Source organism: Balaenoptera musculus, chromosome 15, assembly GCF_009873245.2.
Source record: "Balaenoptera musculus isolate JJ_BM4_2016_0621 chromosome 15, mBalMus1.pri.v3, whole genome shotgun sequence".
NCBI classification, from domain to species: domain Eukaryota; kingdom Metazoa; phylum Chordata; class Mammalia; order Artiodactyla; family Balaenopteridae; genus Balaenoptera; species Balaenoptera musculus.
The window spans coordinates 52,469,486-52,482,201 of NC_045799.1; the positions used below are offsets into that span (position 1 = coordinate 52,469,486).

The 12,716-nt window shown below is 43.0% G+C and overlaps 1 protein-coding gene across 1 annotated transcript in view; it reads right to left on the reverse strand.

Moving 5' to 3' along the window:
- Nucleotides 1-12,716, reverse strand: part of LOC118880655 (CREB binding protein) — a 129,587-nt gene that overhangs the window by 47,226 nt on the left and 69,645 nt on the right. Inside the window, 2 exon segments of the mRNA XM_036824400.1 lie at nucleotides 4,511-4,624; nucleotides 5,967-6,207. Of these exon segments, the coding sequence (XP_036680295.1) occupies nucleotides 4,511-4,624; nucleotides 5,967-6,207 (355 nt within the window).

The following is a 12,716-nucleotide window of genomic DNA, read 5'->3' on the forward strand; positions in this document are numbered from 1 at the left end:
CTTAATTTGGAAATCCAATGAAAACGGACACACTGAACTCCAAAGCTTTGTGAGGTTGGTGGGGGACATGCCACGGAGCAGGCAAAGCATCTACTACCTGGTCATCACTTAGATTTCCACGGAAAAAGCCAAGCTGAAATTTACTCAGACCCGCAGACGTCTCTGCAGAGCTGCTCCCACAGCACGGGGCTTCACACACGCTGTGCACCAGGACCCTCCTTCCTCTCCAGCATCTTCATGTGCACAGCACAGGGCACAATGACAAAGGGGAACACCCGAGCCCCAGGGCCAGGCCTCCCATCACAGACACCACCAAGCAAGAATGCACGCCCTGCAGCAGGTTTTCCTCAGAAGCCAACGACTCAGAACTGGCAACCCTGTGTCTCCCAGACGAGCAAGGACAAAGCTATTCCGATGAAGTCTATCACCAGCGAAGGTTTGGTACTTAAATCAGGGCAAACAAGCCCAATGCTCTGTCCCTACAGCCAGAGGCTGCCCTGCCCCCTCCGCTCCCCGCCCCTAGCCGAGGGCTGTCAGAGGTGGCTGAGGGTCTCTGGGGAGCCCTCAGGTGGAACAGGCGGCCATCCCACAAGTGCTCGCTGACCACCAGGCAGGCGTCTTGAGGGCACGTTTTAAGGAAGACTCAACACCCTGAAGGAATACATTTCAAACAATCAGAGGGGTCTAAAGTTGGAACACACAGCAGGGCCAGGTAGTGAGCATCAAGCCAGTAGAGGTATTCAAGTCACAGGTCTGGGGACTGACGACTGAGACCCTGTGGAGGCTCACGTCGAGGTGCAGCCCAGGGCCCAGGCAGCCCTGGGCAGTGAGTGGGCTGGTGTGGCTCTGGGGCTGACCCTGGGGCACCCATTCTGACAGTCCTTCTGGTCTGAGTTGGGAAACCCGTGGTTTCCCCCAGAGAACAACTCACACCTTCTCAAAAGTTCCAGAACAGACACTCCGCCCTTCAAGGCATTCAGAGCAGCATGTCCCGATCACCTGGGAATTTGTTAAAATGTAGTCTAGTAACACAGGAGGTCTGGGATGAGGTCCAAGTTTCTGCATTTCTAACACACAACCTGGGGGTGCCCGTGCAGCTGGTCTGAGGACCACATGCTGAGTAGCAATAACCCCACTGATGAGGCAACACGAATTCAAATAGGGAATTCGGTCATGTGTTCCCACAGCCCCTGTCCCCGTTGCCACCCTGTACAGTACTGGAATTTACTGGGAGTCAGATGCCAGGACTGACATTCGGTATATACCTTGCAAAGTCCTAATTATTCAATAAAATCTTATTATCTCTATAAGGGATGGGTAACTCAAGATCAGTGATTGCAGAATCTCTTGAAAACAACTCAAGGAAAAATTAAACAAAATCTCAACACAGGCCAAAGAGGTCTGAGTTTCCTTTCAATGACCACTGTGTAGGCTCCACTGGTGATTCTGGCAGGTTCTCTCAATAAAGACATCAGTGAGAGAAGTTAGATAAGTAGGATGTGTGCACCAGGTAGGGTGAGCATCTGTGGGAAACTCTGCCTGGAAAGCACAGCCTCAGTGGACACAGGTGTGTCTCAGTCCCCAGGGGTCCTTACCACCCACTACAAACCTTACTATAGCACAGGAACCTCTGAATCCAGTCAGATCAGTGCCCTTGCAGGCATATCAGCTGTGCTGTCTAGAATGCTCTTCCACTGTTATTTTACTGAAATTGGGCTTCGCCCAGCCCCACCCTCCAGCACACTCTGATCCTCCCTGCCAGGACTGCTGATAATACTGACTTGCCTCTACCTCACTCCTCTGACTGATGCCATCGTCACATCATTTTTAATGTACAGCGGACCCTTAAACAATACGGGTTTGAAGAGCATAGGTCCACGTACACACAGATGTTCTTCAACAGCAAATATGACACCCACACATTGTCATCTGCAGATGCAGAACCAAAGACATGGAGGAACCAAACTGCCAATGCAGTGGGAAGGCCGTGGTTTGATTGACTGACTGACTGATTTATGCTGCGCTGGGTATTACCTGTGACGCGTGGGATCTTTTAGTTGCGGCATGCGGACTTCTTAGTCTCGGCATGTGAACTCTTAGTTGCTGCATGCATGTGGGATCTAGTTCCCTGACCAGGAATTGAACCCAGGCCCCCTTCACTGAGAGTGCGGAGTCTTACCCACTGGACCACCAGGCAAGTCCCGGGCCATGGATTTTTGGCTGTGCAGAGGTTTGGTGCCCCTAACCCCTGAGCTGTTCAAGGGTCAACTGGATATATTCTAACAGTGGAGCTGACTCTCAGCTGCTAGAGGGTCAGATCCACACTTCCTCTCTATTGCCTAAACCCCGTTTCACACATGATAAGCACAACTTGCTTCAGGAGAGGAGGAACAGCAACAAACATTTACAGAAAAGATATTGCTGCAACTTTCTTGCTCATCCTAACAAAGTCCTTTGTCCTCACAAAACTATAGTGCTGGAGCCAAAGGAATAGACTCAGAGCAGAAACGTAATTTGAGAAGCATGTAAAAAAACAAAAAAAAAGAAAGCACTTTCATTTCTTCCATGAAAACTTGCCAAAACCTTGCATAAAGTTAGTCTACACCTTCTCCGTGACTTTATATTATAAAATCACCCTGGTAACACCTTACATTATGACTAGGAGAAACACTGTGGTTTACCACTTCTGAGAGCACGCACTGGATCAATTGTCACAACAGTCAGGCAGTTATAAGGAGTTTTTAAAAAAAAAAAAAACCCACATTCATTTTTCTTTTTTTTTTTTTTTTAAACAAAAACCACACAAAGTGTTTCTTAAAAAGAGAAATCTTTACAATTGTCATGGCAATACATATTAAAAACCAAAAGAGCTCAGAAAATCCACAGCCCCAAGTTAAAAGTTAAGAACGATGTCTTAATTCATTACTCACGGAATTAATACTGTACAACCACAAACTCGACAAATGAATATTCTGGCACTTAAAAAGCCTATTACTAAAATACATCCTAAAACACAAGAAACTAACCATCACAACATACTAGTTAAAAAAAATGTTTTACACTAACTTGACGGAAAACCAGACTGCATTCCACTAGAACTACTGTCCCAAATATCTGGTTCTAGAAGACCCAGACTCCTAGATCTTCACTTTATATAAGAGATGTCCTGGAAAATTGTGTATTAATTCAATTTTTGGTTAATCAAAGTAAAATTTAACTGATTTAGGAAAGTGACTTTTAAAGGAAGCTTAGTATGACCCCTTCTGCAGGGAGGGAGGGAGGATGACAGGCCTGTGGCCCTGGACCATCTCTCCTGTGCCGTGGACACCCAGCCATGTGGGGCAGGCTCGTGAGGGACCCTCCTGGAAGGCAGGAGCTGGGCTTGTTGAGAGGAAAGCATGTGGGCTGCACAGTGCTCTGAGGAACAGTGTGCTTGTCCATCTTTCCTTGTGCCACATGGAAACAACCAGAAAGAAAAGGAGCACATGTTCTGCAGGCAGAAGCGGGGTCTGAGGCAGGTGATCAAGAAGAATGAGAGTAATGAACACATTAACGACAAACAGGGGAGGGTGGCAAGACGGCACAGATGAGGTGGAGGAAGACGAAGACGACGGTGCTGGAGTCACGGGGAGCAGCTCCAGCCCAAGGGGTGACACGACATCCAAGGGCACGGCCTATCTGCCCAAACTGAGGGACACACCCAAAGACCACAGTTTCACCTCGGAAATGACAGGAAGGGACTTAAAATTCGGGAGAGATGCTCATCCGTTCCCTGCTCTGATGCCTACAGGGAGCCCCTGGGAGCCTCACGCAGGCCTCCTAAGCAGGGCGCTGCTCAGCCGATCAGCTAAAGGCTACAAAGATAGACTGGAAAGATGACAAAACGACAGCACGGTCAAGATGCAGCCAGTCCTGGTGTAGAGACTCTCAATTTGTGCTGAATAAGCTGTTAGTTATGCAACTAGGTCTGGGAACTGCATCTCCAAGGAGGAAAACCTCCTAAACGTCTGCACAGGGGATTTTACCCTGACCCCCTGACTGACTCTTCTAGAACACGGAATCCTCAAAACTTACTTTAGAGTAATTCCAAAAGAAGTGTCCAGTCTACTCCACCCCTCACCCCGAAGTCGCCGCCATTATAGTGACATGACACTCAAATCTTCAGATACTGAGTATCTGTCAAGAAACATGAAGAGTCATCATGTTGGCTCTCGGCTCTCTGAACAAAGCGACGCTCCTCTTTTGCACTCACTGCTCTGCTGTGACCAATTCTAGTGCTGGGGGTGGAGGGTGGGGGGGATTCCAAAGCGACCATGTCACTGAGCACATGGAGGACCTGTCTACTCGCTAAGCTGAGCTTCACCCTCAGGTCTCCACCTTGGTACCTCTGCTCCCACTATACTTTGCGGTTAGTAGTTTCTGCCCTGCTTCCTACCTACTCCTCTGTACTCTCTTTAGAAATAGCTTATCATCTCATCGCCAAGCTTCTCTACCCACAATGCTCACTTACTTTGTTGGTTTCGCTTGTCACTGGCATTTTTCAAAGGGAGGCAAACAGGACAGTCATGTCGTGTGCAGTTCTTCCAATGAGAGATGATTTGTCGTGAAGATGCACAATGGGCAACTATGACCAGAAAAACAACGAGATGTTATTTTTCTATCCAAATCGTCACGCTTTCAATTACACCTAAATTATAATGCCAGCTTCCATAAAAAAATGGTAACAAGTGTAACCACAGCACAGTGCAGGCAGTCCTCAACTTACAAACAGGCTATTTTCCAAAAAGTTTGTAAGTCAACTACTGAGAGTTCCAAACAAAAACTTCCCATAGAAGCAATGTTATGAATGATGGTGAATAAGGTTCAGCCCATAAATCAAAAACAAAACAAAAACTACTCGACCTGAAATACTGCACAACTCGATTGAAAGGCAGAACAAATAATAATTCTGCGATGTCACTGTTTACAATAAAAATCTTACATTATGTTTAAGGATGAAACCATCTAAATACTATAGCTGAAGAAATATAGACAGAAGCAAATGAGAGGTCTGTGGAGACTCTGACGGGGACGCTGGGCACTTCTCAAAGTACTTGAGAGGGCAGCTGTGCCTGGTCCCTCTGTCTTTATTTTTACTTCCATGTGAAGGTGCTGTCACTTCTTTCTAAAGGTCTAGCATGACCCTCCTCTGCTTTTCCATCAGGATCAGGGTTACACCTGGGACTCACAAATGTCACAAGGGAAAGAGGGAGATCAGGGAGAGACTCTCCCCAAGGTTTAGGAGCACAAGTTTGAAGAGGAGGAAAGAGAATAAAGATTAAAGGAAAGTAGAGTTGTTAGTAAGAAACAGTCTCTTCGGGAGAACTGGGGTGTCTGCTATAGAAGAGCAGGCGGGAGGCGGGGAGGGGCACGTGACTCGCCTGAGTCCCCCTCCTGGAGGGGAAGGAAGGAGTGGCAGGGATGATACGGTGCATAGTTCCCCACGTCACAGACAGTCACCCAGGACAACTTCACCAGTATCCCAATGAACCTCAAGACGAAAAGGTGGAGGAGCAAGGCAGTGGGCCCCTGGCAGTGTCGGCACACAAAACGACTGCAAGACAGATGCTCTAGGTTCTGGGAAGGGCGTGTGCATGCGTGCATGTGTGTGAGCTACACTGTCCAAAAGAAAACCGTGATCTAGACAGTTATGACGAAGACAGTGTCAAGAAGGGACAAAAGTCTTCCGTGACAGAGGAAGGCAGAAAAGAACAAATGCAGGGCACAGCCCCAGCCAGCAGAAGTTCACAGAATATTATAAAACCAAATCGCCTTTCTCCTCAGCAGGTAAGTGTCCAAAGGCATCTGACTGGTCGGCGTGTGGGGACGTAGGTGGTGGGAACCTTATTAACAAGAGAGGTGCCTGAGAATAATAGACAAATTTCGTCCTAAGCTCTGTCCCCAGGACTTCAGAAAATGGCACTTACCTTGACAGGCTTTCCCAGCCTGACAATGTGTCATGTGATTCAAAACATTTTTCATGGTTCGACAATGTGGGAGAGAGCAGGCCCGAACCTCTCCATTTGCTTGTTCTCGCCTCTGACATTTATGAGCGTGAAGCAGTAGAACCAGCTGCTGCTGTATCAGTTTGCGTTTTTCAGGATCTGCAGTAGGGCCCGTTGCAATTGCCTGTGTGGGTCCAATTCCCACTGATGTTTGCATCTGAGACTAAAATAAAACAAATTAATAAAAATATTTTAATAAGCTTTCAGAGTTCCAATTCACGTTCATTAATTATTTTTCAAACTAATGTTAAAGCTGATGGATAGTATCAGCCACAGAGAGAAGGCAGCTGGTGAGGTTCTCTTTAACTCATTGGCAACTTTAAGGAAGATCCAGAGGCACAGAAATAAACCAACTCAGAAGCAAGGCTGGCTAAAGTTCACTTTTGTATGATCATCTGAGAGCAAGAAAGCGATGCTTATTCTAAACTGTAGTAACAAAAACCCAATTCACTCTACAATACATACAAGTGCATGAAAAGCTGTTACTACATGAGGTTCAACCATATGAAACTGTTGTTTCTCTAGGCCCAAATGACCAAACATTGGCAATTTCATATGATTCAACCTAATTAAGAAGATTGCCTGACCAATCACAACCCACTGCGAATATCTGATGGAGCATAAGAATCACAGCCACCCTTTGGATTTCATAATCTTGTGACCAGAAGGCCAATACTTGCAGCATTCATTACCTCTCCTAAAAGAATAAGACAGGACTTCCCGGGTAGCACTGTGGTTGAGAATCTGCCTGCTAATGCAGGGGACACAGGTTTGATCCCTGGTCCGGGAAGATTCCATGTGTCATGGAGCAACTAAGCCTGTACGCCACAACTACTGAGCCTGCACTCTACAGCCCGCGAGCCACAACTACTGAGCCTGTACGCCACAACTACTGAAGCCCGTGAGCCCTAGAGCCTGCGTGCTGCAACTACCGAGCCCATGTGCCGCAACTACTGAAGCCCGAGCACCTAGAGCTCGTGCTCCGCAACAAGAGAAGCCACCACGATGAGAAGCCTGCGCACCGCAATGAAGAGTAGCCCCTGCTCGCCACAACTAGAGAAAGCCCATGCGCAGCAATGAAGACCCAACGCAGCCAAAAAATAAATAAAATAAAAAGTTAAAAAAAAAAAAAAAAGAATAAGACAGCACTTATCTTGAATACAACCACCCAGTACAATTGTTAATGTTTATGAAATGCTTTGCCTTCCATTAAAATTTCTACGCAGACATCTGACAATATTTTTTCTAAAAGTATTCGATGATCTGCTAAAGATTCAAAAAGAGTTTAGCTGCTCTCAGCCTTTCAAAGTAATAGGCATGACCAACCACATCTCTTAACTGCAAAGAAAATGGAAAAGGTGACCTGTGGAGACCACCTTCTTACTCTTTACCAACTACCAACATTCTTCACACAAATTTACTAAAGAAACTTGTGAAATCAGAGAAATGTAATGTTCCTAATATGCAACAATATAATCCACAGTTCAGGGATTTCTAATCTTCTGCTCTGACAGTCACACTCCTGGCCTGATTTCACAACACTCAGTGCCTCCCATGAAGTACACCACCACTCTGATTTTCCAAATTAAGAATCAAAACTATACACCTGCAATTAGGGGAAAACCAAGTATAAAAATATTTCTTAATGAACCAAAGCTCATTTTTTAAAAGTTACAGGGTTTTGTGCTTTGGTTTTATCTTGATGAGAACTCAGAAAATAAGTGTGTACAAAATCCGCCTGGCTTTCCTCAGGAGCACAACCCCTGGAAGCCTAACTAGGATCCAAAGCAAAAACAAAGTTCAAGCTGAGAGGTCGAGCTTCCTGACTGGTAGAGAAAACAGCCTCTTTTCCTTCTGTCTATTTTTTCCCTGATTATAAAAGCAATATATGCACCCGGTAGAAAATGTGGAAAGCAAAAGAACTAAGGAAATAATTAACATGTGAAATCCTGACAGCCAGGAGTCCACTACTGAAGCGTAGACAGGTTTTTCTTCTTCCAGTCTTTTTTCCTAGGCACATGCGTACGTATGAACCATCTGGCTTCGTATTTACTCCAGGTTCTGTCCCATACCATTAAGTTGTAGTATGATGTGTAGTGAACATGTGGCTATACACTTGTTTATCCAATCTCCCATGATTGGGCATAAACTGTACCCTCTCCTTTTTTTCTGGTACTTTAAAATAAAGCTCCAATAGCCTGTGACTATGCCCCCAGCAGCATTCAGTATCAATGTTAAATGTTTCAGAACTGATCAAACTTATTCCCATGGACTAGAAAGTCCAAGTGGAAATCAATAGGAATAGAAGAATATGAGAAATGTAAGAAGATCCTTGTTTAGGTCTCTTCTGCATTTATAAAAATTTCAAACATATGGAAAAACAGAGAGGAAAGGATACCATTATCACATCTAACAAAATGAAGGATTCTTTTTTTTTAAAATAAATTTATTTATTTATTTGTTTTTATTTTTGGCTGTGTTGGGTCTTCGTTGCTGTGCCTGGGCTTTCTCTAGTTGCAGCAAGTGTGGTCTACTCTTTGTTGCGGTGCGCGGGCTTCTCATTGCTGTGGCTTCTCTAGCTGCGGAGCATGGGCTCTAGGTGCGTGGGCTTCAGTAGTTGTGGCACTTGGGCTCACTAGTTGTGGTTCGCGGGCTCTAGAGCACAGGCTCAGTAGCTGTGGCGCACGGGCTTAGTTGCTCTGCGTCATGTGGGATCTTCCCGGACCAGGGCTCGAACCCGTGTCCCCTGCATTGACAGGCGGATTCTTAACCACTGTGCCAGCAGGGAAGCCCGAAATGAAGGATCCTTTAATATCTGCTAATATCTAGTCCCTATATAAATCTCTCTACTTGCCCCCAAAATGTCTTTTAGAGCTGGTCTGCACAAATCAAGACGCAATTCAGACCCAAACCCTACATCTGGTTATTGTCTTTAAGGTTCTTCATCTCCTGCCACTCTCCCCCATTTTCTCATGGCACTGACTTGAAGAATCAAGCCATTTCTTAAAATACAGAAATGCTACATACAAAAAAAAAATATACAAAAATCTGGTAAAAATCTCAACCTTATGATTAAATTATAAAAGACTTTTTAAAGTTATTAAAAATTAACACATTGCTTCTCATCTGGGATGTTCTTAATATAGCATATTTTGAACTATACGTGACAGTATATTGAAACCTCAACATGTAGAAATAGCATGGCTGGAAACTATACAGCACATTCAAACCTTGGTCTATACTTGGTCTATCTGTAGATGCTTAATAAGCTCTACACACTGCTTAAATGTGTCTCAAAAAACATAATGGATGGTGAAGTTGAGTCTGCAGCAAAATGGAAGAGAAGACATGTCTCGTGTCCCTGTGTTTGGCCTTCCCCATATAACTCCATGTACTTGCTCAAGGCTATTCCAGTTTGCAAAGTGCTTACAAACTTAGGGAGCATTTAAGTTCCTCCTCTCTCAGACCGGTGTTCAACAAGACAGAAGAGGTGTATGAACTCCTGCAGAAATCTGTCAGAAGCAGCCTTCAGACTCTACCAACTTCCCTGCTCAGTCCCCACTGTCCAGGCGGGCATGGAGAATGTAAAAAAAGCGCTTAGACAAGAACCTCCCTTTAAACATACAGAACAAAACCTGCATATTCCCCCCAAAGTAATTTATAATTTTATGCAACTATTTATTTTTGCAATAGCCAAGAAAATTTTGAGAAACAGTTAAGAATGAAGGAGGAATCTATCCTGCCAGATACCAAAACTATAAAGCTATAGATTTCTTTACATAAGTCTAGAAAAAGATACATGTACATATAAAATTAGTGTATTATACAGGTGGTATTTTAAACTGGAGGGTTGTGGTGGCAATCTTTGATCTGTGTATCACCTTAAAATATAAAATAAATTCCAGGTGAATTAAAGTGAATAAAGTATATTAAAATGGATAAAAATACTAGAAAAAAATATTTTTAGTATGACAATAAGAAAAACTTAACATAAAGAAAAACAGAGCAAAACTTAAAAAGTGAAAAACAGGGAAAATGGTTGTTTTTGAGAAGTGGAAACAGTGAGTCAAAAGATAGGGCCATTATTAAAGCTCCTTATATATGTTGCTAAATTGTTTCCCAGAAAGGTTGTGGCACTTTTTATTATATAAAGAACTCAGGGGAAAAAAAAAGATACTACTCCATTAAAAAGTTGGGCAAAAAAAAAAAGTACAGATACCTCACAAAATAAATAAACAACAAACATAAAAAACGTTCTACACCTCGGTGCCAAGACAACTCAATGGAGAGAAGAATAGCCTTTCCAACCAACAGTGATAAAAAGGATAGGACAACTGGATATCCACATGCTAAAGAATGAAGGAGGACCCCTTCTTCACATCATACTCAAAAATTAACTCAAAATGAATCAAAGGCCTAAATGTGAGAGCTAAAACTATAAAACTTTTAGAAAAAAAATCACAGAAGTAAACCTTCATGACCTTGGATTAGGTAACAGATTCTTAGATATATCACCAAAAGCACAAACCACATCAATGAAAAAAATAAATTGGACCTCATTAAAATTAAAAGCTGTTATGCTTTGAAAGATACCATCAAGAAAGTGAAAGACAACCCAAAGAATGGGAGAAAACATCTGCAAGTCATAGATGTGATAAGGCACTTGTATTAAAAAAAACCTTAAAATGGATTAAAAAAAAAAAAAGAACCTAATTTTTTAAAATGGACAAAGGATATGAACAGACATTTTCCCAAAGAAGATATACAAATGGTCAATAAGCACATGAAAAGATGCTCACAGCACTATTAGCCATCATCAGAACCACACTGAGGTTCCATTTTACACCCACTAGGGTAGCTACAATTTAAAAAACGAGACAGTAACAACTGTTGGTGAGCACGTGGAAAAACTGGACTCACACACTCTGTTGGTGAGAACGTCAAATGGAACAGCAACTTTGGAAAACACTCTGGCGGTTCCTCAAAAGGTTAAACCTAGAGTTACCATATGGCCCAGCAATTCCCCTCCTAAGCATATACACCCAAGAGAATTGAAAACATATGTTCACATTAAAACATGTACACAAATGTTTGTAGCAGCACTATTCCTAACAGCCAAAACAGTGTAACGAACTTAAACGCCCATCAACTGATGAATGGAAAAAAGTGATATATCCAAAATGGAATATAATCCAACCACAAAAAAGGAAGTACCAATACATGCTACAACATTTGAAAACATTGTGCTAAGTGAAAACAGCCAGTCACAAATGACCACATATTGTATAATTCCATTTCTATGAAATGTCCAGAATAGGTAAATCCATAGGGGCAGAAAATAGATTAGTGGTTGCATCTGGCTGAAGGTCTGGGGGAAATGGAAGGAACTTGCTAAAAGTACAGAGTTTCTTTCTGGGATATGAAAATGTTCTAAAATTGTGGTGGGCGGACTTCCCTGGTAGCACAGTGGTTAAGAATCTGCCTGCCAATGCAGGGGACACAGGTTCGATCCCTGGTCCGGGAAGCTCCCACATGCCGCGGAGCAACTAAGCCCATGTGCCACAACTACTGAGCCTGCGCTCTAGAGCCTGAGAGCCACAACTACTGAGCCCATGCGCCTCAACTACTGAAGCCCGTGCGCCTAGAGCCCGTGCTCCGCAACAAGAGAAGCCACTGCAATGAGAAGCCCACGCACTGCAACGAAGAGTAGCGTCCACTCATTGCAACTAGAGAAAGCCCGTGTGCAGCAATGAAGACCCAACGCAGCCAAAAAATAAATTAATTAATCAAAAAAGAAAAAATTTTAAAAATAAAATTGAGGTTGGTGATGGTCGCACAATACACTGAATGCCATTGAATTGTGCACTTTAAAAGGGGGAAGGAACACTGTATGGGACATGAATTATATCTCAGTAAAGCTGTTTTAAAATGAGTTCTATCTCACTAATCAAAGAAATGAAATTAGAACAAAGAGGCATCTTTCACCTATCAATATGACCATGATAAAAAAAAATGGTATCAATGAGGGTACAGAGACAGCAATTTTCAGAGATTTTGATGATAATGCAATTTAGTACGACTCTGGAAAGCAACATGTATCAAAAAGAAAAATGTGCATTTCTTTTGATCCAGTAGTTCTACTTCTTATAATTTATTATTAGGGAAGTAACCGGACTAGTGTGCTAAAATGTATGTACAAAGACAGCCACCACACCTTGATTAAATCACTGAACACTGGAAAACTCCTAAATGCCTATCAAACGTGGACTAATTAAAAAAAATTATGGCTACAGACCTCATGAAATCATATGCAGTCATGAAAAGTAAGGTGGACCTCAAGTGACCCCAGTCAAAGCCACATGGAACGTAAGGGCCCAAAGCCAAGCCCTATCCAAATCCTTGACCCACCAAAAATTGTGAGATACAGCAAAATGATTATTTGAGGCAAACAAAATTAGTAACAATAATAATGTAGACCTTCATGCTTTCATGAAAAGCTGTCTATAACATATTAAGCTACAAAGGAAAGTTATAAAATAGTACCATAAAGTCATTTGGTTTTTCTTTATTAACTTTATATTTTGTACCTGTTCTTAGAAAAACTTTGTTAAGATTATTTGGTGGTTATCTCTGGGCAGGGGTGGGATCGTGTTTATAATTATGTATTGTTTG